The sequence below is a fragment of the Mastacembelus armatus genome, chromosome 4 (genome assembly GCF_900324485.2).
Source record: "Mastacembelus armatus chromosome 4, fMasArm1.2, whole genome shotgun sequence".
Taxonomy (NCBI): domain Eukaryota; kingdom Metazoa; phylum Chordata; class Actinopteri; order Synbranchiformes; family Mastacembelidae; genus Mastacembelus; species Mastacembelus armatus.
In genome coordinates, this window is record NC_046636.1 from 6817010 (window position 1) to 6843448 (window position 26439).

Here is a 26439-nt window from a genome sequence, read left to right on the forward strand (position 1 = left end):
ATGGCGGCAGTGTTGCTGCAGGAGTTTGAAGCTTCCGAGCTCTCTAAATTACCAAAAACAATTCAAAACAAACTCGAGAAGGTTCTTTCGGATCAGCAATATGAAATCGATTCTCTGAAAGCACAACAGGAACAATTTCGGGTTGACAGCGGTGAGTTATTGGCTGTTATTTTGATAGCTAGCGGTGCTCAGCATGCGTTTGGTGAAGGAAGCAAAGTTAAAGTAAATAGTTTTACTTCGCCCTTATTTAAACGTTGACTTCACATTGATCAGTGTTGTCCAATATCGGATTTGGGTGTCTGAACCAACGCCAGATTAAACGGCAGGTTATCCTTAACAACGAGACGCTAACTAACTAACTAGTGCTAGCTAACGCTAGCAAACCCACGGAGCTATCTTTAACAGTTAAGTTAGCGTTAGCGTAAATAAGACTTGTTGTTTTCTTAAAACTTAAACCAAAATGAGACATACTTTTCCTAAAATTTGATGAAATAAAACATGGATTCGATACCACAGCAAACATATGCACACGTACCACAGTAAATCCATTCAAAACAGACCACAAGCGTTAGCTAACTTACACGTAGCAAACAAAGTGTTGGCCTTGTTTATAACTGAAGCATGACGCAGTATAAAAACTCAATATTTAAAATAACCTGGCTTTCCTCCATTCATGGTGACAACAAAGACCCAAAGGTACCATATCTTTGAATTGTATCTGGGTTAAGTGATGCCTAATAATGTACTGTTGTTGTGTTGGTGACTAGTTAGCTGTGCACCTGAAAGTTATTTTAAGTCTCCTATAGCTTAATTTGTTCTATTGTTTTTGTTTTCAGTAGTCATCTTATGTACTGTGCTGTTGTATATAGAGACCATGGTAATAGAAATTGCATTTACAGCCAAGTTTGCAATCTTACCCCGTTTTTTTGTTTATGCATTTTAGATAGATATTACTTTGCCAGACATGGACCATAGAGTTACTGGATTAATGTTGATCAAATGATCCAATTAAGTGGAGGTTACTAATTCTGCCTTCATGACCCAAACTCACATTTGGTACCATTTCATGTTTGTGTTTATGTTCACTGTCTTCTTACAGAGCAACAGTTTTTTGAAAAAGTAAAACAACTTGCTCAATGTCAGGAAGATTTTTTGTCCCAGACTCAAGAACATCATAAACTTAAGGAGGAGTTTACCAAGCTCGGTAAGATTCAACTTGTTCCATGCACAAATAATACATATGGACTTTGTTTGACTTAACTTCTTTAGGTTGTAATAATCTACTTTCTGATATCAACTTTCTTTAAATTTTCCCTTGTAGAGGAAGAACTTAAAAGTGTACATGAGAAGAACAAAGAATATGAATCCACCCAAGAGAGATTTTCATCAGAGCAGGTATGTAAAACAAAATCAGCAATGTTAATAGTCAGTGTTTTCTAGTCATATTGTGTTTCTTTGTATTTTTTGGCAATATGTGTTGTTGTTTTATGGAATTTATATTAATGCTGTAACAGCTGAAGTGATGGCTTACTTGTCAGTGGTAGTGCTGTTGTAAAGGTCATAGATGCGTGATGTCTACACTTTAGTTATTCAACTTATCTTTAAAAGAGAAACATTTATTTGAAAGTGTTGTATGAAAAATATCTTTTGAATGAACCAAATTTTGAAATGTACAAATTTTAAGAAATGTAGATCAGCTGTAATCAATAGGTATACAACTGATTACTAGGGCTAAATTATTGCCTTTACTGTAGGCTCTGCTCACCAAAGCCAAAGAGGAACTGGAGACTGAAAAGCGAGAACTTGTGCGTACACTGGAGAGGAGATCCTTGGAAGTGGAGCATTTAAATGGTATAGACAAGTGAACTGTTTTTTAGACACTCTGTTTTTTTATTTATATATACTGACTTTGGTGCAACACGTACTGCTATTTCTCTTATTCCACCAGATGATTTGAGGCAACTCAATGATAAGCTTGTGGAAGTGAACACTGCTAAGATGGCCTTACAGATGAAGTGTGATGAGCTTGAAGCAGCTGAAGTCAACATTAAAGTGAGCTATATTGGTGTTTTTGCAGTGAATAAATCTTAACTTATAAAGCAAAAGACTTTCTAAATAGACATGCATGTTGCTTTACAAACAAAGTTATGGTGGTTTGCTGTTCCAGTACAGGGAAAAGCGTATGGAACAAGAGAAGGAGCTGCTCCAAAGCCAAACATCTTGGCTGAATGAGGAGTTGAAGGCCAAGAGTGAGGAACTGTTGTCCCTCTCCCGACAGAAGGGAAATGAGATCCTGCAGCTGAAATGCACCCTGGAGAATAAAGAAGATGAGGCAAGTCTCTTTTCTTTATTTACATGTACATATTTGTCTTGCAAACAGCACAGTATACCAGTAGCTTTGCACCTAAATAGGGATAGTGTTTATGTGCTCTTTAATAGTTTCTGTTCGGGTCGATCTAAAGACTTTCTTAAGTTTTAGATTATTGCAAATATGTTATCGCTCATAACGTTTTGTTTGTTTCTCATTAAAGTTGAACAGACTACAAGACCAAGTGGCCAGTTTGAAGACGTCAAATGAGAACCTTCAGAGGCAAAATGAGGACATGATCAGCAAACTGAAAGAAGTATGGTTGTGATAGTAGCATATAAGACACAAATTGTATTTTCAATTATTTATTCATTATTTATTATACATTTGGAGTATTGCAAGCACTCTGTAAGTTTTTAATCATTGAATCTTAACACATTTTAGGTGAAGGAGCAACAAACCACCATGGAGGATAAATTCAGAAATGAGCTGAATGCCAACATTAAGCTCTCCAATTTATACAAGGTATGTTCACATGTGAAAACAGACAAGTCTGGTACTCCATGGTAGCATGACATTAAGCCCCAGTTCACTGTAATTTCATTTTAAGCTCAAGAGTGTCTTTGTTTTACAATTAAGAGCACACCTTGCTTGCAGTGATGACTCGAATTTCCTGATTACTGAATTTTGGTGTAAACTTAATCCAGTGATATTTGGTCCTTTTTCAAGCACAGTGCTCTGAAGATTAAGTGAATGCTATGTATTTATTCAGTCGTTCATTATCAAGCTTTATATTCACCCATGACTGTTGTGGCAGGGAGCAACCGCAGATTCTGAGGCAAAAAGTGAAGAGCTGGGTCGGGCAGTGGAGGAGCTACATAAACTGCTGAAGGATGCTGGTGAAGGTGCGAGGCTACACACAATGACCATAACTACCATTCCCACATATGCAGTACTTGACATCTTTATTGAAGGAGAGTCTGGTCATATTGGATTTTATCTTTGTGGTTTGAAATGAGTGCCTGGTTGTTGGTACTCCCTGAAGTTAGCTCTGTTTCCTTCTGCCACAGCTAACAAGGTCCTAGAGGAAAGGTTGCAGGAGATGAATGGTGCCACAGACAAGACTGTTGCTGAACTAAAAGAAAGGATCCAGGGTCTAGAGAAAGAACTGGACAATGCCAATGAACTGCTCTCGAGTTCTAAACTGAGAGGTCACTTAAGTTTTCCTGTTTTTGTATCATTGATTTCCATTGTGCACATGTAAATTTATATCAGAATTTTCTTGAATTGAAATTAAGCCACCACAAGCCTCAAGGACTTTGTTTTAATAGATGGCTTCATCTCAATTTTTCCTATCCCCAGGCCCCATAGTTACATCAGTGCATACAGAGGAGCAAATGACAACAATGTCTCCAACAGCAGCTGCTGTGTCCAAGATTACACCTGGCATGAAGCTGACTGAGGTAAGTGCAACACCCATACTGCAGATCTTGTTTTTTACTGGCTGCCTGAAAGCCCTTAAGTCTGCTGTCAATGAAGTGCAAAGGACTGTAGCAATTAAAAACATAATAAATCTGTGTTTGTTGTGAATTTGCAAGTATCCCAATGTTGAACCTCTGATTTGCAGTGTACTCTTAATTGAATATGTTATTTATTTTCACACTGGTTATCAGTTTTGTTTTTGGTAATAACTTAAAAAAAACATTGATCATTGAGACTTGAGGTCTCATCTGTATTTTTAGCTGTATACAGCATATGTGGAGAGCCAGGAGCAGCTGCAGCTGGAGCGCTTGGAGAACAAACGAGTCAACAAGTACCTAGATGATATAGTAAAGGAGGTGGAAGCAAAAGCCCCTATTCTCAAACGGCAAAGAGATGAGCATGAGCGCATGCAGAAGTCAGTGGCGAGCCTTTCTGCCAAGCTGGAGCAGGCTCTTAAGGTTTGAAATGCATAGATAATACATTTTGTATTACATAAAAGCTTCTGAATTTAAAGCCAACCCTAATCTTGTCATGTGGGTTTACTGCAGGAGGTGGAACGTCTGCAAAAGGAGACTGATGAAGCCAACAAGCGCTCCTCTCTCTTAGAAAGAGACAACCAGAGGTCTGAGTTGCAGCTGGCGGACATGGCTCAGCAGGCAGGTTCATTTTCTTCTTTGTTGTTAGTGATTACTTTTTTGACATGGAACTTATAAGTAATCTGATATTTCCAGATCCTTAACTGTTTAGCCATGCTTTTTCTATCCTGCCAGGTGCGTGTGCTGCTGATGGAGCTGGAAGAGGCGCGTGGAAACCACGTGGTTCAGGAGGAGGAAGTGAGCTCAGTCGATGTCAGCAGCACATCAGAAGTCATCAGCCAACATTTGGTGACCTTCCGCAGTGTGGAAGAACTTCAAAAGCAGAACCAACGTCTTCTGGTCGCCCTGAGGGAGCTCAGTGATGCCCAAGAGAGAGAGGAGTTTGAAGCCACTGGCAGCAAGTATGTTAAAAGTAGTTGTATTTTTGTTGAAACCAAATACATTAAGCTTTCCCATACTTAAAATAAACAAAGTGTGTTAATTTCTAAATCATCGATTTGGTTATTTGTAATAGATTGTAGCTGAATATTTTGAGATTTTAATATATAAAATTTAACTGATAATTTCCAGTCTGATTTAAATCTTGTGCTTTATTTTCTGCTTGTGGTTCAACCTATTGAAAAACACATGACTGAGATACTTGTCAAAGTTGTCATTTAGCTAATCCAGTTTTTCCAAACTGCTAACAGGCGGGGTGAGCTGGAGCGCAGTTTGGAGAAAGCCCAGGCTGAGCTAGAGTCCCTGAAGGAGCAGCGCAGCCAACAGATAAAGATGTCAGAGTCCATTGTGAGGCAGAGGGACATGTACCGTGTGCTGCTGGCTCAGGCAACTGGAGTTAGCTTCCCTCAGCAAGGTAACACAGATGAGATGAACCAAGTGACATTTAAATGAGACAAAATAGGACGTTCTGTAACTGCCAAGCAATTTAAAGTAGTTTAGTTTCAGCCAGATTGAAAAAAAGATTGTTATTTTGTGACATAATTCCTGAATTTCCCTTCAGAGAGTAAAGTTGATCTCATCGATCCCCCTTATACAGTGTTTTGATGACTTTTTCCATTTGCTTGAACTTGAACTTGAGTGTTTTTCCTTTAGGTGCACCGTCTGAGGAGTTCTCCCTGACCTCCACCCCCCGACGCTCACCTGCAGCCACTCCCACCTCTGGAACCCCCACTGCACTTGTTTCCATGGCAACAGAGTCACATGAAGCAGTGGAAGCCAAGGCTGCTTTGCGACAGGTGACTGCATTAACAAACAACATGAAATGTGTTGGCAGTTCTTAATGAATTTAATTGCTAAAAGCTCAGAGCAGTGTAGATTCCACTGTGTTGATAGAAAGTAATATCTTGTTGCATCTACAGTTGCAGGAGGTGTTCTCCACCTATAAGAAGGAGCGTGTGGAGAGTGACAAAGCACTGATGGAACAAAATGAGAAGCTCCAGGAGCAGCTCTCTGACCTCCGCTCCCAAAATGCCAAAATATCCACCCAGCTCGAGTTTGCCTCCAAGAGGTATGTTTGAAAAACAGGAACAGAACTAGGATGTGAATTGTTTATGTAATTACTATTCTGACGTAATGTCTGTCATGCATTTCTGCATTTATCACTTAATATATTTCATCTCAGGTATGAGATGCTGCAAGACAATGTAGAGGGCTACAGGAAAGAGATTGCATCCCTGAGAGAGAAAGAACAGAAGATGGCTGCTGCCGTACAGAAGCATGAGCAGACCATCCATACTTTGAATGAGGATCTGAGAGCTGCCAAAGAGAAATTCACCATAGCTGAGGTTGTTTTCTTTGCTCCATCATCCTTTTGTCTTCTTTTTTTTTTTTTCTTGGTGATGTTTGTTCCTTGCATTTATTTATTTATTTATTTATTTGTATTCTTTTTATCATCAAGCATAAAATTTTTCACTGTTTACAGAATTGCATAAAAATGTATGTCCACTTACCTCTCAGGGCCAAGCTGAGAGCCTGCGTAAGGAGAGAGACATGTTGAAGCTGGTAGAGTCGAGGCTGATGCAGGAGAAAGAGACCATGCAGAGCCAACAGCAGAGCCAAAACCTGCTACTAACCAATCTTCAGGCTATTCAGGTAATGTAGAAGTTTCATTTTTCACTCATTCCCTCACACACAGTTCAAAATGTTAACACTAGCATCTTCTCCTAGGCCTCTCTTGAGCGTTCAGAGACTGATACACGTCAGCGTCTCAACAGCCAGTTGGAGAAGCAGGAGCGGGAAATCTGCCAGCTTCAGAAGAGGCTGGAGAATGAAGTTGAACAGCGGCACCTGCAAAGCAGAAACCAAGAAGTAAGCACAGATTTAACTGTTCTATGGTGATTTAAGGTAAAAGATTTTGATGATTTAAGTCCTGTCACATGAACTATAAGTCATATAATACCATCAAGGTTTTTTTATTCAGTGTTTTATATTCACATATCAAGATAAATCGACTTTTGTGTGTATTCACTGAGTTCTTCTGCCGTGTGGACGTCTTCACTCTTGGATCTAAACTACTAAAAAGATCAAGAGGACTGAGGACTACAGCAGTTCGCTCACCATATTTATCTGTAACACTAAAGTCTCATGCACAGATTCAGTTGATGGAGGCAAAGAGGCAGCTTGAGACACAGTCATCTTTACACCAGAAGACCAAGGAGCTATTGAATACTGCAGAGCTGGAGCTCAACACTCTCAGGCTGCAGCAAGGCAGCAGTGAAGAACACCATACCCTGAGTTTCCCATCCACATCCAGCATCAGAGGTTGGCAAAAACACACGCATATACTGTATTTTGCAGACTGCAATAATATTTACAGTTTTTTGTTTTTTTTTTTTTTTTTTGTCATTTGGGTAGTCCTGCACTGTACTTCATTCCAAAGCATATTATGTGGGAGTGCTCTTATATGACAGCAAGATGGCACTGCTTACACCCATCACTCAACTGAAAATAATGCTACAGTGTGGTACAAAGAGAACTACCACAACCAGTACATAAAGGAATCTGTACATGTACACACCTGCTGTAATCGCATAGTACTTTTGGTGATTGTCATAAAATCCTGTTCCAAATTTAAGCAAATCAGTTTCTCAAATGCTTAGTAGCTTCTTGTATAGTAATTTTCTGTGTAATCATTGTTCACTATAATTACCATTTGCATGTTAATTAGCATTTTGGGAAAGCTGAAAAGTAAATTGCTCAGATTTTACAGCTTCTGTACTTTATTTTAGTTGAGTGAGCCAGATTTACACTTGTCCCAGTTTTTAAAATATAAACCAGGATGCGATTGCTTTAAGAGCTCATACTCACACAGTTTATGAGACTGAATTCAGCAAAAGGTCACAATGAAATGTCTACACTGTTTCTGTGGGTTTTAACCGCAGACTCGTAACAGTGTAATGTTATTTGCATTAGTCTGCAATGTGTCCTCACCTTCAAATTCATACTATTTATAATTTTGTACAAATTGCATCACACATTTCTGCCACTAATATTTCTTGCTTTCAGGTCTGCAGGGTTCAGATCAAGACAGAGAGGACCTACAAGGCCGCTTAAGGCTGGCTGAAAGCCGAGCAGAGGAGTTGGCTGAAAGCCTCAGGGCAGCCACCTCCAGCATGGAGCAGTACAGAGCCATGGCTCAGAGCCTGGAGGAATCCCTGGATAAAGAGAAACAGGTGCAAAATAAATCCTCAAACTGCCTTCCACCTTTACGTTTGAATCTGTATAGTTTTTAATAGTTTGGGTAATTTACTTGCTTTACTGTTATATATATATATATATATTTATTTTTTTTTTTATTTTTTTTCTTCAAATGGCTAATGCCCAGGTAACAGAGCAGGCTCGCTCATCCATTGAAGCCCATATGAAGGAGACTGAGGAGCATCAGCATAGACTGGAGGAGAAGCTTCTCGAAGTAGAAAAAGAGAAACAAGGCTTAGAGGAGCAGAAAAGGAAAGAACTGGAATCTCTGGAAGAGCAGGTATTTTTTTTAATAATCGACATTATTAAGTCTAAATATCGCTGGACTCTTTCCTTTAAAAACCATTAGCAGTTCAACGCTATCACAATGTTTGGCATTTTGAAAATAGTTTTGTGTAGTAAAGTAAAGAAATTGTCTATTGTATTTTTTTGTGTGTGCGTCTGTGTTAGATCAACAGTCTAAGGAGAAGTTTAAGCAGCACCCAGGCAGATCACCAGGCGGCGCTTCAGCAGGTTGCAGTGGCAGAAGCCCAGCAGCAGCAGGCTGTACAAGACAGCCAGGAACAGGTAAGCAGCTATTACAGTAAATATGAGGTAGAAGGATATGATTATACTGTAATGTTCCCATTAGTAATGTTCAGTGATCTTAGTGATCTGAGTGAACACAAGCGGGTTTAGTCATCAAGTGATTATGGATTTAAACAAATCATTAAATTTTCTAATCTAAATATAAACAATAATGAAGTGCCCTTTTCCATTTCCAAGGCAAAGCTGGCAGCAGAAGCACAAGACAAGTATGAGCGAGAAATGATGCTCCACGCAGCAGACATAGGTGCCATGCAGGCTGCTAAGGCTCAGGCCCAGCAGGCCAATGAGCTCAAACACCAGCTAGAAGAGAAAGTCCAGAGGATCAGTGCTGAGTTACTGGAGGCCAGGGTCTCCTGGGAAGAGCAGGAAAAGATCCTCAAGGTTGGTATAGGTAGTGAGAACATGGTATTTATTTTGTGGCCATTCTAATCCATCATATTTATGACTTATTTTGTCCAACCCTTGTTAATCATTCATTCTCAATAGAGAAGCCTTCAATCTTTATTTCTGTCTTCTTCTTATAGGAGGAGATGTCTAAGATAGAGAATCGTTGTGAGGAGTTGCAGAGACAGAACATCCTCCTTCATGAGCAGATCCAAACAATGAGCAGCAAGATGGCTGACAATTTGCAGCGTGCTGCCAGTGAGAGTGCTATGAACATTTCTCTCAGTGAGGAGGGAAAATCTCAAGACCAGGTCCTGGAGATTCTCAGGTATTGTGAATCAAATCACACACAAGGATCAATCTCTTTACAGATAGAATGTAAACTGGAAAAAACAATGACATGTTTTTGATATTAATCCTGCCCTTCCTTTTTTTTTTTTTTTTTTTTTTAATTTTTGATACTGTGACTTGTTTTCCATCACAGGTTTGTGCGTCGGGAGAAAGAGCTTGCAGAGTCCCGTTTTGAGGTTGCCCAAGGTGAGAGTTTGCGTTACCGTCTGAGGGTGGAGCACCTGGAACGAGAGCTAAAGGAAGTACAGGACAGCTTGAGTGCTGCAAGGGAGAGGATGCAGGTGTGTTTTTGTACTTGACTCTCTGATCCTGCATTTACATAGTATACCTTTGGCTTTTAGTTTCTACTTTTTTTGCACATTTTATATAACCTGTATAAAGGAAATGTGTTTTTGCTCTCCCTTAGTAGGTTAAGGACATTTCAGCCTAATTAAGATGACACAAATATACAAACAACTCAAGTCTGCTATTATAATTCAAACCTAGAGATACCATATGTTGATAAAAGCCCACTGCTAATTTTACTCAGGTGACAGCAAAGACCCTGGCTCAGCACGATGAGCTAATGAAGAAGACTGAAACAATGAGTATTCTCATGGAGACCAACAAAATGCTGAGAGAGGAGAAGGACAAAATGGAGCAAGACCTGCAGCAAGCCCAAGATAAGGTGTGTACTTCTGTAGAAAGTCGTGCTCTATTAATATACTTGATGAACTTACAAACCGCTTGGTTTCAGCTCATCTTCTGTATAATTTAGGTGCAAAAGCTGGAGTCAGATATCCTGCCACTGCAACAGGCAAACTCTGAGCTGAGTGAGAAAAGTGGCATGCTGCAGGCAGAGAAGAAAATACTGGAAGAGGAGATCAAACGTTGGAAAGCTCGGACGCAGGTCAGTGAAAAGTAGCTAAACCGATATTGCTGCATTTATGAAGAGGAAAATTATACCTACCATAAGTGTCTATTTCTGTTGTTTTATGTATTCATACAATTGAACTAGTTTTTTTTTTTTCCCCCTACTTCTAGCATTTGGTAAGCCAGCAGAAAGATTCAGATCCAGAAGAGTACAAACGTCTACATTCTGAGAAGGAGGCTCATCTAAAACGCATCCAGCAGCTCACTGAGGAGAGTACCAGACTTAAAGCAGAGGTTTTAAGGTGAGGAGTAATGAGCAATGTAACTGTTATTAAGCAATGTGTTTTATTCATTAAATATAATTACTTTATCTCCCCATTAACTCTCCCGATCTCTTTGTTTCTCCCTCTAGGACCAATAACCTAACAACATCCCTGCAAAGTCAGATACAGAGCTTGCGTGACAATATGAGGACGTTAACTGATGAGAGAAACACACTGAAGAAGGAAATGGATACCAAGAACCAGGAAATCATAGAGAAGATGCGAACTATCACCCAGGTTAAGAAGATTGGACGCCGCTATAAAACCCAGTATGACGAGCTCAAGCTGGAACATGACAAGGTTAGAGCTCAGTAGCTGTGACCCTGGCTTTCTTTAATCCAAAGCACACAAGATGTGCATGGTTATGTATGTATTAGTCTACTGTGAACAGTTAAGTAACATTATCTTTGTTGTGTTCATGTGTTTTCTCCAGATGGTAGCTGAGGCTGCAGAAGGTCCCTCCCAGGAGGAGGAAGCTCGTCAGGCTTCAGTTCAGGAACTCCAGAGTCTCAAAGAATCTCTGAACCAGGCTGAAGCCAGGGCCAAAGAGCTGGAAGGACAGGTGGAAAACATAAACAAGGTGAAACATCACAGACTCATGTTTTCTTAGCTTCCAAAGGGGGTGCAATTTTTGTTTTGCAAGTTTAATCAACCTTTAAGATCTTCTAGCTTGCATACTATAAGCCATTTTAAAATATTCCTGTATTCTCCTTGGCCTGATACAGGTGGTTAGTGAGCGTGAAACTGAAGTGCGTAATGCCCAGGAACAGTCATCCAGGCTTCAGACCGAGCTGACCAGGTTGAGACAGGAGCTGCAGGATAAGGCTTCTCAGGAGGAAACACTGAGGCAGCAGATGACCGACAAGGACGAGAAGACCAGGAAAGTCATCGTTTCAGCCAAACAGAAGATTAGCCAGCTCGTGGGTGAGAGGGTGTTATAACTACTCCTACTTTTACCACTAGTTTGGTGCTCTGGCTTTGCCCCTGCTGTAGTGTTGTTATTTGGATCTCAGATCTTACAAATTCATGTTCAGGCACCAAAGTCCAGCTGCAGAAAGAAAATGAGGAACTGAAGCAGCAGCGTGAGGAGCTGGAGGTGCGAGTGAGCGCTCTCAAGTCACAGTATGAGGGCCGCCTGAGTCGGCAGGAGAGAGAACTGAGAGACTTACGAGGTCATCAGGACAGACAAGAACAGAGAGATGAGCCACCTGAGGCAGGTCCGAGCAAGGTGAGTCTGCTTTTAAGTTTCCACAAGTCAGACATCTTAGTTGTGCTGTAATTTTACATCTTTACCTAAACTAGGGTGCTTTCACCCTTTAAACATGAGTACCTGTGATACATTGTCATCAGTCGATGCAGGTGAATCTTTTCAGGTTGTGTTACTAGAACCAAAGAGCATTTGGACGTACTTGGTAAACCTGTTTTATGATATCTAGCACTGGCAGCATCTTGATTATGTTTTTGAGTTAATTTGAATTAATGAAATAATCCCTTGCCGCACTGTTGCAACTATAGTGAAACTACAGTGTCTCATTTCTGTCCTCATTGTAGACCCAGGAGCAGCAGAGGACAACAGAACCGAGACAGATCAGTCTGAAGACAACTCCAGCTGCAGACAGGGGCAGGTACGATACACTGAAACAACTTTTTCATTTAAGTTTACAGTTTATTGAAACACTGGTATATAGAAGTGAACTGTCTGTGTTACTGCACTTCTGGGAAGCTCTTCAGGACATATACTTTGACTTGTTCAAGTCTTTCTTTCATTAGTGGTACCTAGAATTGTTGTTGATGTCCTGATCTTTCTTCTTTTCAGTGCCAGCACCTCTGAGCCTCCAACTGCCAATATTAAACCAACACCTGTAGTAGCTACAGCTAGCAAGCAGCCTGTTAACCCAGGGAACAAACCCACTCCAAGAGCAAGTATCAGGCCCATGATCACCCCAGCCCCTGTACCCACCCCAACACCCACTGCTACAGTCATGCCCACCACACAGGTGGAGACCCAAGAAGGTAAATAAAACTTCAAGTATGAAGTGAAATTAGCCGTTTGATTACAAAACATATCCTTCTCTCTATAATGCTAGTGGCACAGCAATAAAAGATCAGTGCCAACAACATTATTTCTGCGTTTGAGTCCATATGAAATGAATGTGTTTCTGCTAACTTTAACTCTTCTACAGCCATGCAGTCTACTGAAGGCCCACCAGTGGAGCATGTGACTGTGTACGGCAGTGCCAGCGGCTCTGTGCGTTCTGCCAGTCCCAACGTCCAGACTACCTTAGCTAGCCCCATGCTGACAGTTCAGCAGACCCAGACTCAGGCAACGGCATTTGTGCAGCCAACACAGCAACAAAGCATGACCCATACAGAGCCGGCCAATCAGGAGCCACCAACCATGGTCATTGAGACAACACCTAGCTCACAGATGGAATGGCCTTCAACATCCTCTGCCTCTGCTGTTTTTGGCACTGGTGAGAAGCTGTTGTTTTACGGTCGAGATTTCAATATGTAGATGTGGAATATTAATTCAATTTTATAATACTGTTTTAAATATATTTGACAAGAAAATGTACATACTAAATAGCTACACAATAGGTATTTAAAATTTAAAGAATTTGCACTAGTAAAGGACCCTCAGTATCATAACATACATAGCATATTATAATGAATATTATTTGGATTTAAATTTGAATTGTAAATATTTTAAAGAAAGAAATCACTTGGTCATCGTGGGATTTTTAAGTAAATTATTTTTGCTTTGGTGTCAGGGAAGCGTATGAACAATAGCCATGCATTATGTCCAGTTTCAGCAACACCAGGAACCTCCTCAATGTCCAAGAGGCCTCGGGAGGAAGAAGAAAGCACCATGGTCACTGACACAGAGTCTACGCAGGAGGACACCTCCAGGGCTCCTATACCCAAGAAGTTACGCATCATCCAGAGAGTGGGTCCAGAGGTGAGGAAGGGGGCTAGATAGAAATCTGTGGGGAGAAGATATCTTTTTTTTTTTTTTTTTTTTTTTTAAACACAATTTTGTAATAGTCTGAAACTCGTTGGTGTAGCTCTGATTATCATATGTTTCCTTCAGGAGGAGGTGCTGGCTGAGGACAGTGCTGAAGCTGAGGGGGTGGTGCCAACAGACAGTCAGGACAGTACAGATGGAACTCAGGTTGGCCATAGAAATAACTGCCATGACTTCATTAATGAAAGCTGTTAAACATGTTTTATTTTTGTACGTCGTCATCTCTAAATCAAAATACTCCTGTAATATTTTAACACCTTTCAGGGAAAGATGTTAGCGCATCAGAAGTTCCTAACAAAAAGAGGCTTATATAAGTAGAATACATTTTGTACAAGGTGTCTGATGTTTGCCCTACAGACAGAGGAGTTTTCAGCGCTGGAGGATGGAGAAGATCATGTAGCCTCCCAGTCCCTGGTGATGGACCAAGAGGTGACCCTGACCCAAAGTGACAACCCTGACCAGATTTCCCAGGAGGTAATCGTCATAATAACAGACACAGAGAGTGACGAGGACCAGGAAGAGGAGGTGGAGGAGGAAGAAGAGCAGGTAGAAACTGTTTTGAAAGACATTATGTAAAATATCATTACATATCATTGTCAAAATGTCTTCTTTCAACTACTGGTTAATCTGCTACTCATTGTAGGACTATGATGAAGAGGAAGAAGAGGAGGATGAAGAGGAGGAAGAAGAAGATGAGGATGAGGAGGAAGACGAAGGAGGAATGGGAGAGGAAGGAGAGGACAGTAATGAGGGGAGCGGAGATGGCAATGAGGCTTATGAAGGAGAAGACACAGAGGTTTGATTGCCTGTGACACATTTTGTCTTCCATCCAATACACCACAGTAACCTTTCCCACGCTTTCAGTCACATTTACACGCCCTTTCCTGCACACATACTCGGTTTTTCCATGCTGCCTCGGTTCACTCTTACATGAATTTTATCCCTATTTTGTAACTTGTGTGTCTGTGTGTGTCTGTGTTGGTGTGTGTCTGTGTGTGTTGACTTGAATTGTTTACCTTACTATTCTGGTCTTTTATTTTAGTGCAATATTAAGAAATATTTGGGGTACATTGGATGATTTATTCATCCTCACTTGTGATTTTTTTTTTTTTTTTTTTTTTTTTTTTACACCTGAATTTTAATTGGCCTGTAAACCTGAGTGGAAAGTAGAAAAAAAGAACTACAATTGAGTGAAGATCACTACATAATCATATATAACCTGCTTGTAACTGAACCAAATAAAGCTCAGATTATATGATAGTTCTTATTATCCATCCATTTTCTGCCGCTTTATCCGGGGCCGGGTCGTAAGCGCAGTGGTCTAAGCAGAGATGCCCAGAATTCCTTCTTCTTAGGCAGTTCCTCTAGCTCTTTAGGGGGATACCAAAGCGTTCCCAGGCCAGATTGGGTCCGAGTGAACCATGTTCTCTCCCTCCATTGTCAACATGGCTGCTTGGAGCTGTGATTGTAATTCGTCTAGTTTTTGAAATGCATTTTTTAAGCAAGTTCTTTTCAGAATCACAATTAATGTTCCATAACCCAGGGTTAAATCTTTAGAGGTTTCTGTTTATTGGGTTCAACAGTCTAAAACCCCAAAATATTCAGTGTATCACCGATGGCAAAGAAATGCATCAGGTCATGTTCACAAAGTTCAACACAGGAAACAAACCCTTGTAAAGTGAGAAATCATAACTTGGTTCTTTGAACTGGAGTTTTGGGCCTTCTCTGAAGAGCATCTTTGGTGCATATAGGGAGAAATGAATCATATTCTGTACGTGGCAGTCGACCAGTGTAATTTCTTCAAATTATGCTGATTTTCCTTTTTTTTTTTTTTTTTTTAAACCACCCTTTATTCTTTTGTGTTTTCTCTTCTCAGGGAGCTGATGTGACAGAGCCAGGCACTGAGACAGAGGAGAGTTTGGGGGCGTCTGACTCCACCCAGAGGCCGGCGGATTCCCAGACACCCAGCTGTAAGATCCAGGAAACCCTGTCACACTGACACACGTACATCCACCCAACACTCCCCACATGTGAACACAATGTCCCGCCATGCAATTAGTTATCTGATGCTTCACCATGACTGAGAAAGATGTAATATGTTGTTGTCTGTCTGAAGGGAACAGTGGGATACCTGCTGGCCAAAATAAAGATTATTTCAAACAACGTCACATAAAGTCTGCTTTACTCTGAAAACGAAATGAATGATTCAACTTATTTTGCTCATGTTGCTGTCTAGGAGTCCTAAACATAAAAGAAAAACTAAGTAAATTTTGGGTGGTAAAGGTGGATACCCATGACTAGATGAACTTACCGGACCAGTTCCATGAGGGAACCAGTCGAAATTCTCAAATGTATATTCAAATGTTTTGAAATTCGAAATGACTTAATATGAAAAGGTGTTGGTTGGATATACAACTTTTAGCTCCTACAGTTTAACTATTCAAAGTCAAATGTAACAGTATCCCTATGAATGCCAACATGTCATTCTAATATACACATTCTTCTGCTTGTCCAATAAATATTTATAACTTGTAAATTCTCGTGTTCAGGTTTTTTTGTTTGTTTTTTATTTTTTTATTTTTTCCTACAACAGGTCTGAAGCTGACTTTTTTCTAAGTGTTCTTTGTTCAGTCTTTATAGTTCTGATCCAGTTTACAATGACAAATTTAATGGGCTTCTGCTTATTTGAATGTTTTCTTTTAGTCGAGGGCAGTACGATGGAGGCTTTCTCTACAGAACAACCCATCACAAGCTCTGGTACACGTATGCCGCAGTCACCACGGAGACCCACACAGCAGCTGCCCCCACGGCTGAACATCCACCCTGCCCCAGCATCAGAGCTGGGGCCACCTGCTCAGGTTCAGGTATGGAGGAAGAGTGAAAAATAATTTAAAAATGATCTAGAAATCTATTTTGTTTGTTCATTTTTTTTTTTTATGAATGTGCTTTTCTTTGCCCTTTAGTATTAGCTAGAATTGCAATGATTATCTTAAAGGTCAGTCCACAGAGATGTGTTAATTATGGTAATAATGATATCATTTTAAATGTTGGTGTTTTAATCAAACGTTCCTATGATTTTCAGTTTCTGATGCCTTTTCTTCCATAATATTTTTTTTTGGTTTGAAGTGTTTGAATCTACAAACTTGTCTTAAAACTGTAGGAACTAGACAATTTTTAACATTTTATAATGCAATGCAAGTAATCAATTGAAAAGATAAATGATAAATCGATTAATCAACAATGAAAATAACACCGCCACATTAGTAAAATTGTATAATGATACTGTCATGTCTAGGTCACAAGCATCAATAAACTGTGTTTTTTTTGTTTTTATTTTTATTTTTTAAAATCTAATTTTACAGCGTATCCCTGTTCGGCGCCAGTCAGTGGGCAGAGTCCCTCAGCTTACTCCTGGGGTGCCGGGCAGTGCTGTAAGTCACATCTGTGATCTGAGAACATCTGAGTTTATTTGTACAAATGTCAATGTGAAACCTTTAGTTCAGTGTTTATCTGCCAGAGGATGTTTATATGTTAAATGTTTATATGCACCACTTTGTGTTCTTGATGTTCCTCTGCAGCAGCACTTCTTTGATGACGACGACCGGATGGTTCCCAGCACACCGACTCTGGTGGTACCACACCGCTCTGATGGTTTTGACCAGGCCATCCAGTAAGTCCGAATGCAAGATATTTCCTGATTATTCGTAACAAAACTGGTAATATGGTACATGATCATATGTGATCTGTGAATCTAATCTGGTTTGGGGGTTGCTTTTTTAATGTTTTTATTTTAATGTGCTGTTGTCAGTGTTCATTTTGAGACTGAACCTGTTCTGTTTGTCAGTTCTCCCCAAGTGGCTGGTGTGCCTCGCTTTCGCTTTGGTCCTTCAGAGGACATGCCGCAGACTAGCTCCTCATCACACTCTGACCTGGGACAACTTGCATCACAGGGAGGTATGCCACCAACGCATGTTGTGCAGCACTGAAGAGCACTCAGGACTCTTTTTGTCACAGAATATAAAGAATATTATACATTTCACAGAATAGAAGTTTTTCCTTTTAAATCGCAAAGCAACTCTTGTCTTCAGGTCTTGGGCTGTATGAAAGCCCCCTGTTTCTAGCAAGTCATGAGGAGGAGTCTGGTGGACGCAGTGTTCCCACCACACCGCTCCAAGTTGCAGCACCAGGTACCTCTCTCTCTCTCTCTCTCTCTCTCTCTCTCTCGCTCTCTCTCGCTCTCTCTCTCTCTCTCTCTCTCTCTCTCTCTCTCTCTCTCTCTCTCTCTCTCTCTCTCTCTCTCTCTCTCTCTCTCTCTCTCTGTCAGTCTCATAGGTAGAGAAACACTTTCTGAAAAGTGTCAGTGAACTGGTTTGTAGGGCAATCAGAAAACAAAGTCAGTGAGTGATTTCTCTTCCAGTAACAGTTTTCTCAGAGGTGGCTCAGTCTGACACAACAGAGCATGCCGCACAGTCGGTTCCTATGGTGAGCACGTCCACACCGAGCCTGGTTGTGCCAGGATCAGCCAGTACAGGAGAGGAGAGAGACAGTGTTTTCCTGGAATCAGACACTGATAGGTGAGACTCACTCCTCTGCTGTTTGTCTTGGTTGTTTTTATGCTGCTACATGTTACACCACTGGTTTGTGATGCCTCAGTGATTCAGTGTTTGCTGCCATGTGTCCAACCCTGATCTGAAATTTTAACCTTTCATTTTTTCCCTTGTGGTATATTTATTCTAGGCCCAGTGCTGAAGTGTCACTGGATGCAGTGGTGTCTCAGGGAGATGTCGAGGAGCTAAGTCAGCCACCTGACAAGGCCAGCCTCCCCTCCACCAGCCAGGAGCCGTCCTCCAGCTCTGCAGGTAGTGTAGCCACTATTGTGTAATTTCTCATTTATTTACATGAATTAGTGTTCAGGCCTGTTATGTTTTTCTAGATACAAGCAGTGCTCCGCCTAAACCATCCAGGTCTGGGCCCAGCAGACAGCTCCAACGCTGGCCAGAGAACCGCGGCGGACGCATGAAGAGAGGAGGTAACATGTTTGAAAACATATGTAGACACACCCTGGGTGTTTATGGAGCTGACACTAACCAGTACCACTGAACAAGTCCATGAAATACTACTACTGATTTTCAGCTCTGTGGTAGAGCTGAAAATACCTGTAGTCCCTAACAGGTGATTTGAAAAGCTTAATAAATATCCTCTTAAAATAAAATTTTTGGTTTGAGTAGCAAAACCTTTCAGCCTAATGCTGTATCATCTACCCAATCTTGTCTGCTACTGCAAATGAGTAACTGAACAATATAATACTCAAAATGCTGTATAGTAAAATAATCACAAATAATCAGATGCATAAAAAACAACTGGTAAACTATATTCATGAACCAAAATAAAAACAGCAGGAGACTCAAAGCTGTCTTCCCTCAATCTTGGTTATGATGTCTGACTCAAAGGAAATGTGAACTTCCATAAACTCTTGCAACACTGCAGTTTTTATTGTTAACCAAATATAGTTAAAAACTTTTAATAATAAAACATTTATTTAAATATTCTGTGTTAGTGTTTTTTTGGCAGAATAACATGTACACAAATGTTAGCAAGCACATCTTACACTTCCAGTGTCTTATCAAGAGTCAATGCATGTTTAATATAAGTTTAATTTAAAAAGATAACAGAGGAAAAACTAATGCCAACATTTTTATGAAATTGCATATACAGTCACTGTATAGAATTTTTACAGATATTTTCTATCTAAACAGGTCAAGCATTTCCTTCTCGTGGTCTGCATGGGAGACGATTCGCCAGATGAAGCACTAATCTTGACAACCATGACTTGACACCTTATTGCAAACACATTTCCATTCAGAGTGTTCTGATTCTGAATTCATTATTGGTAATGTTCACGTGCTCTCAAACCTGTTGTTTTCTTCTTTCACTTTTATTATATTATACTTTTTTAATAAGTCCTAGCTGAAGCATTGTGTTTTAGGATGAATGTAATAAACATTGTAATAAAGGTTCGCTGGTACTGAGTTAGACTTTCTTTGGGCATTTGAAGAAGTCGTTGCTCTGAGGTGACGTGTTGGCTTTAGAAGCAGCAATGGCAGGACGCTCACCATCCATCCTCACATTGTAGGATTTGGCTGCAGAAGAAGCAGAGTGTTTTCATTAAGTATTTCAATTTCTGAGTGTTTAGGGTGGCATTTTTTTTCATGCTCTTGCCAGTTTCCATTTCTTTGAACATCAATTTGCTGAATTTAGTCCAGTGTTTAGAACTTTTACTTGGACAGCTTTGGGCTACAGCAGGACCTTAATTTAAAGAGCTGTAGTGTTTCATGAATAACATGACTCGACAGTAAGCCGCTTCTGCCAGGAGAAGTCTACTGTAGATCTGTAACCGAGTGAAATGTTTGTCTCGGGAGCTGCAGCATTCTTGAATGTGTAAGTGTCACTGAAATTGAACTTTTTTTCTGTGGTTTCTCTTTTTTTTCCCTCTGTGGTTACAAATTTGAGCAGTAGGTGAGTGGAAACTACATTGGATGACTTTTACATCTGCCTAATATCTGCCACCCCACCCAGAGACACACAAATGACCTTTTGTTCTTTTGAAGTTGTGCAATGAAATAACACTATATATATTCTTCAATAAACTTTCACTAGGTTTTATTTTTTTTTTTTTTAAACTTTAAAGCAAATTTTAGAGATACTGTGATTCCCAAACTGGCAGGACTGTATTGGTGACTTACATCTTGAGAAGACATAGTAGTTGTATCCCTCTGGTTCTCTGTTGTTGGGGACAGACGCAGCAGCTGTGATGGTGGAAGGGAAACCTTTCCAGGATGTGCGTATGTTGATGGCTGGCTCTAAAACTGACACTAGAAACAACACGGTTCAACATAAGATAATGCATGACATAGTATTGAAATAAAATTTGAAATACTTTAATATATTTAGGAGATTTTGTTTTTTTTTTGTTTTCTGACAAAAGCAGTTATTGCTTTGTATCCATTTTTCATTCTTGGATTACCTGCTTGTCGAGCCACACGGTTGTGGGCAGTGTAAATGGCATACTGGACTTTTCTGCCACATGTGGGGCTGGTGCCAAATTGGTATGAGTATTTCTGGACAGTTCCCCCTGGAAGAATATAGAATTTCTGAGCAATAAGCATAATATATGTTTAATGTTTTCTGAAACAAAACAAAACTTGTCTTTTTAATTTAATTAGGGTAAAACACTCCACACAAGCCTTCACCTCTCTTGAAGAAGTAAACGGACTCTTTCCTTCTCCGGTACTGAGGTACAGACAGGGCAGCTGTGATGTGGCCCTGAAGTCCTTCAAAGCCTGTTCGAATAACTTTAGGATAGCCTGGGTCCAAAACGTCATTTTCATATCTCCAGTACTGTGCTCCCTGCCCAAACCAGACCAAGACAAAGCAAAACATGAAACCTCAGGCGACTGAACTTGGCCAGCAGAAGAAGATCATGTAAGTTTACCTTGAAAATGTATGTTTTGCCCTGGCAGTTGCAGCGGGTGAATGCTGTGTCAATGGGGGAAGGGACGCCCCACACCTGTGTGATTCCTCTGGGTGGACCTGGTACCCTGTTTCTGTCCAGAAACCAGAAGTAGTGCCCTGTAAACGAATAACATTATACCACAGGGTGGGTCACCTTTATACAAGATCACCTGCAGTAACAGTCAAAGTCATTTCAGAATCTGCTCTATGTTTTTAACTTCTCTGAACTGCAGATGTTTTATTTATATTCCTCATTTCTTACTTTTAAACTTTAATTTTATTTACATTTAGGGCCAGGAGTTAAATCTGAGGAGTCATGGGATGGTAAGGTAAGACAGAAAACTTTTTGTTGGACTTTCTTTTTGAGAAATATTGAATAATTAGATCTTGATCTGCTAATTATTTTGATCTTGAACAGTTACTCTTAAAGTCAACCATCTGAAAAATTTTGTGAAATCATTATTTGGCATAATGACAAACAAATCATACACAATATACTATAGTCTAGGATCACAGAGTTAAAAGTGAAATATTAGTATAAAGCAGCATAAACTTGTACTTAATCATTTGAATGTGCACAATAGTTATTTTTCACTGCTATCTTGTACATAAATTAACAGATGATTTAACACGTTTCTTTGTCAGACCATGCTCAATATCTGCGTCTTAGCACTAACCTCGGAAAACTACTATCGTGCCATTTCTTAGTGTGGTAACCGCACTGACCGGCCGCCCACTGCATAGATTTGTATCGTTGCTGTCATCTGGAAAAAAGGGCACATTTATGAAGAAACTGTTTGTTGGGGATAAACGAGCAATAAGACAAAAACATGTGGTAAGAGGCTGAGTTTCTGGGTGTTAAATGTGTTTGTGTTTGATTCAGGAGCTGTAAGCTCTATTTTAAATGTTAAAAGTCTGGCTTTGTTTGTGATGTGGGAAAACAGCCACCTCTCTCATGTTATATAGTGTAGCTTTGCTTTAAAGGATGCTGAAAAAGCAGCTGAGCTCATAAACCAGGCTGCAGCCAGTAATAAATATGCACCACAAACTAGACATCTCCAGACTCATGTAAAATAAGTTGGATCCTAGTAGAGTAAGTAGTAATAAATCTCTGAAACAATTTGTTTTCTATGACAGTTACACTGAGGATGTGGAAATATGACAAGAATATTTCCTACCTGCTTGGTAGTTTCTTGGGTCATCAGTGTTCAGAGATGTGTCCAGAGGCTTAGTCTGAGGTTTGTCTGTGGGTTTTGCTGGTTGAGTCGGTTTAGTCGGTGACGGCTTGTACAGGTCGGGCTTGTCCTGGGGTTTTGAGGTGGCTTTGGATGGTTGAGGTTTGGTAATGTCTGAGGTGACTCTAACAAGATCAGTAGTGGTTACTTGTGGCGTAACATTATCTGTCTCATCAGTCGCTGTGGATGAGGGAATGTGGGTCGTCAGGACCTCAGGCTTTGGTGAGTTCCCAGGCTGCACTGGAGAAACACTGGGGGACGGATCAGAGGCAGGGCCTGTTGTGGCCTGCTCTGCGGTTTTCTCAGTAACATCTGTCTCAGTGGTTGAAGTGGTTTCCTCTGGGATGGGTCCCAGGTCCACCGTTGATGAGGCAGGCATGGTGCTGGCCGGAGTGCTTTCTGCAGATACTGATGTCTCAGCTGGGTTGGAGGTGCTAAGGGATAGTGTTGTAACTTCTGGCTTATCAGAAGAGGCTTCAGTTGCGTCTGTCGTCTGTACCTCAGGTAAAATGTCATCCTCAGGTTGTACTTCTCCTTCCCCTAAACTCTCAAGTCCTGCAGCACTGGTTGTAGACTCTGTTTGCGGTGCTGAGGTTGGAGTAGACTGGTTGGAGACATGGTCAGAGGATGACGTGGGCTGAGGGACAGCTGTTCCTGGGTTGGTTGAAGTGACAAGATCACTGGCATCTGGATGAGTTAAAGTTAAAATGATAAGAGGAATAAGTGACAAGATAAATTAAATACCTGAAATAAGCAGATAACTATGCATTCATGCACCGAATAGTTTCATAAGTATGTAAATATTCATTTTCAACATAAACATTGAGAATAACATTAAAAAAAAAAACCTTTGAAATTGTAAGACATCACTGGTAAAGTGGAATTAATAGCTAGGTCTGGAGCCTTTGGTTTTTCCATCAGTTTGCCATCTCTGTGTTATTGCCAGGTAATCACATACCTGTGCTCTCAGTGGGGCTTGCTCCACTAGTCATTTCAGGGGTGAAGGGACGATCATCAGCTTGTGTTGGTTTGGTATCTGAGGGACTAGTCTCTGTCTGAGAAAACACTGTAGTTTTCTCTGTCCTGAGCTCCAGAGTGTCTGGATTCAGGGTGGGTTCATTAGACACTGGATCCAACAGGTCAACAGTTGACAATCCATAGCTGCTGGTGCCTTCTGGGACTGGACTTGCCCCTGGATCCTTTATCTCATTGCTGGTGTACGTATCTAGAAAAATGTGACAAATGAGAAGAGGTGTGCACCCGGATGTCATGCTCCTAAAATGTACCAGGTAAAAAAAGCTCAGCTAGATTTTTTTTTATATCAGGAGACAAGCATCATTGCTCACCATCACTGAGATCATCTGGTGGATATGAGGTGGGATTGTCCAGTGGAATTAAATGGTCATCTATGGGAAAATAAGACAAATTCTCGTAAATACATGTTTACAATTTGCAGTAGTAAAATAAATATTTGAGTCAGTGACTCTTTTTTCCCCCCAACATTTAACTTGACAACGCACATCACTCAGGCTGTGACATTGCAGACAGAAATTTCGCTGCATGATGTAAGAGCGGCTCCACCCACACAGCTGTTCCAAGCCAAGTCCTGAGGTAAAACCTCCATGAAAATATCCTGTGACGTTTTCTTGGCTTAATTTTGTGCTTTCCCCTCTTGTGACTGAGCCTGTGCCCAGAACCCTCCTACACACTCAGGACGTCACTGTATCACTTGTGTTGCTTTTGGCCTGTGAGGCTTTTTCTGGTGAGCCCTGGCCCCCCAAATCAAACCACGGCAACAGAACCACACTGTAGTACTCAGGAGGCTGTTGTCAAGCAACTTTTGTATGGCTTCATTGAGTGAATTTCGCCTTTATTGTTTCCTCCACTGAATGTGGGAGGCTGTTTGGTTGCTTGCTGCTGTGAGAATATTAACCCATGAAAGTTAAAGGGCTAACTCTGTAAAAAAAACCTTTTAAATCCTTAACACTAAAAATGATGTTGCCAAGTGAAATACAGTGTTAGCCTTGTTATCATTTACATGAACCAGTCTTCCCTGGTGTTGTGGCACTGGCTGCTCTGCTAATTTATTACTAAGACAGAAAATATTCTCAAATGTATCAGTGCAGATTAGTGCATGTGCTGTATGCTACTCCACATGCTTTTAGACTCAGAATATTCCTGGCTCCTATGTTCTAATTATAAATTTTAATGTCAAATTGTCAAATGTCAAAAAAGGCACCAAAGATGCATGACCATAATCAAGAAAACAATTGGTTACCGTGCAGAATATAACACGCACACAATCATGCTGACTGTGTTGAACGTACCTTCTGTATCACAGTGGCTGCTGTAATCTGGACAACACTGCTTGTAATTCATGCAGTTGGAGTCACAGCTACACAGTCGGCCTCTCTTGAAGGTTTCTCCACACCGCCCTTTACATGAGTTTTCTGTTGCACACAAGCACACACAGCAGTGTACAACACAACATTCCTGTGACTGGTAGCAGGGTTATAAGTATGTCAGGCAAGTAAAACCTCACTTGTGGTGCATTGAGATTCATAGTCTTTGCAGCATTCTCCATACTGCAGGCAGTTATAATCACACTGGCATATGTAACCCCTGTAGTACTCTGCTCCACATCTTCCTCTGCAGCTTGCTGTTAATAAAACCGAGGACATAGAAATCTATAAAACATGTCAGGGAGAGACAGCTCAATGTAAAAAAAAATTAAAAAAAAAAAGGCATCTGTGCCTTTAAAATGTATTTTTTCTCCCATAACTCATATACCTGAAAATAGTCTAGAAATAAAATTTGACAGATGTTGACTTCTTGTATAGTGAGAGACAGAGTGAAAGAAACTCCCTCTCTAGTAAATAATTATTAACAGAGTAAATATGAATGAGCACAGCAATCACTTGCAAAACAAATGTTACACAAATTCTACTCACTCTGAGCGGCACTAAATGTCAATACACAACCCAGCAAAATAACTGCAAGTACTGTGGAGAACATCCTCGTGTAAATCTGTGAAACTAAAAGAATGAATGAATCAGAGTCCCGTAATATTAGGAGTACAGTGTTGATGACTGAGAATTTTTTAAAGAGAGAATTTAAAATATAACTTACCTTCACCGAGCCTGTCTGACTCCTGCTGAAATTTTGACTCTGACTGCTTTTAAAAGGCTGAGACAGACCAGCTGACTTCCTATTAATTGGCGGATCTGGTCTAATTAAAAGTGTGATGATCTCACAGGCTGCAGGGAGGATCCTTCAGTCCAGACCATAGGTACAGACATCATGATTCCCCATAAATAGCTGGAAGAACATCAACACACATCTGTGCCAGACAGACGGCTGACCTCACACACTTCTGAGCAAAGTTAAAAAAAAAAATTTAAAAAAAAACTGGGTTTGACCTATTGCTTACTTGTAGACGTGCGAACTGGACGCCTTCACATCATCAGACTTCATTTGTCGAATCAGTACTGTATGGACAATCCCTAACTTAGCTAATGTCAAATAATTTCTTTCATATCAGTAGTGTGGTGGAAAAATACCACTTTGGTATGATTTGCCTCTTTAATTGCAGCTAGATATCAGTATGACATGATGAATTCCTGTCTGTCCTGTTCCAAGTGTGTGCCCAAAGTTGACATAATGTCTGCATAGCAACATACTTTTGTGTTACTATGTGTGTGGATTTATTTAGGATATTTGTATCCTTGGGGGTTCTCGACCGTGGATTTTAACCCTGAGCACAGGATTGTGTGGCACGACTGTGTACAAGACAGATAATAACCACTCTCTCAAAATACCTTTTGTTGATACGTGTACAAATAGAGACTTGAAGAACAGTATAGCTGTTCTCTTGCCTGAAACATTCTTTGTGTGTTTTGTCATCAATGAACAAGTATTTTCTATTATAGTATATAGAGTATATAATAGTATATGGTTTACATGCACTTACAGTAAGTGACCTGGTTGCTGTTGGCTCTTAGATCAACCTGTCTGACTATTTGTCCCTGAAGATACAGTTTTTGCCACTGCAGCAATTACAGTTGTAGGAATTTTAGAGTTATATAGG

The 26439-nt window shown here is 40.4% G+C and overlaps 2 protein-coding genes across 3 annotated transcripts; one reads left to right on the top strand and one right to left on the bottom strand.

Moving 5' to 3' along the window:
- Positions 1–19630, top strand: tprb (translocated promoter region b, nuclear basket protein). 2 transcript variants are annotated; one of them, XM_026323285.1, is made up of 51 exons: positions 1–151; positions 1100–1204; positions 1322–1395; positions 1755–1851; positions 1949–2052; positions 2168–2332; positions 2532–2624; positions 2753–2833; positions 3126–3213; positions 3379–3519; positions 3671–3771; positions 4051–4248; positions 4339–4446; positions 4561–4787; positions 5076–5239; positions 5479–5621; positions 5745–5893; positions 6008–6170; positions 6343–6477; positions 6553–6693; positions 6978–7146; positions 7891–8057; positions 8210–8362; positions 8533–8649; positions 8848–9051; positions 9195–9382; positions 9539–9686; positions 9935–10072; positions 10163–10294; positions 10429–10559; positions 10670–10880; positions 11014–11160; positions 11306–11504; positions 11615–11808; positions 12132–12205; positions 12397–12593; positions 12764–13054; positions 13388–13539; positions 13672–13752; positions 13963–14151; positions 14249–14401; positions 15482–15575; positions 16309–16469; positions 16968–17036; positions 17184–17275; positions 17450–17559; positions 17694–17792; positions 18023–18179; positions 18343–18464; positions 18539–18634; positions 19362–19630. In XM_026323285.1, the coding sequence occupies exons 1-51, from the start codon at positions 1–3 to the stop codon at positions 19409–19411; spliced, it is 7113 nt and encodes a 2370-aa protein (XP_026179070.1). In that variant the 3' UTR covers positions 19412–19630. The 2 variants fall into 2 exon arrangements, with proteins under 2 accessions (XP_026179070.1, XP_026179071.1); XM_026323286.1 differs by having other exon boundaries at positions 17187–17275.
- Positions 19614–25677, bottom strand: prg4b (proteoglycan 4b). Its single transcript, XM_026323287.2, has 13 exons — positions 25482–25677; positions 25304–25387; positions 24895–25011; positions 24680–24802; positions 23699–23758; positions 23311–23577; positions 22296–23039; positions 21795–21881; positions 21098–21234; positions 20856–21012; positions 20630–20737; positions 20349–20477; positions 19614–19745 (listed from the first exon to the last, which is right to left on the bottom strand). The coding sequence occupies exons 2-13, from the start codon at positions 25365–25367 to the stop codon at positions 19636–19638; spliced, it is 2103 nt and encodes a 700-aa protein (XP_026179072.1). The 5' UTR covers positions 25368–25387; positions 25482–25677; the 3' UTR covers positions 19614–19635.
- Between the last annotated feature and the right edge of the window lie 762 nt (positions 25678–26439).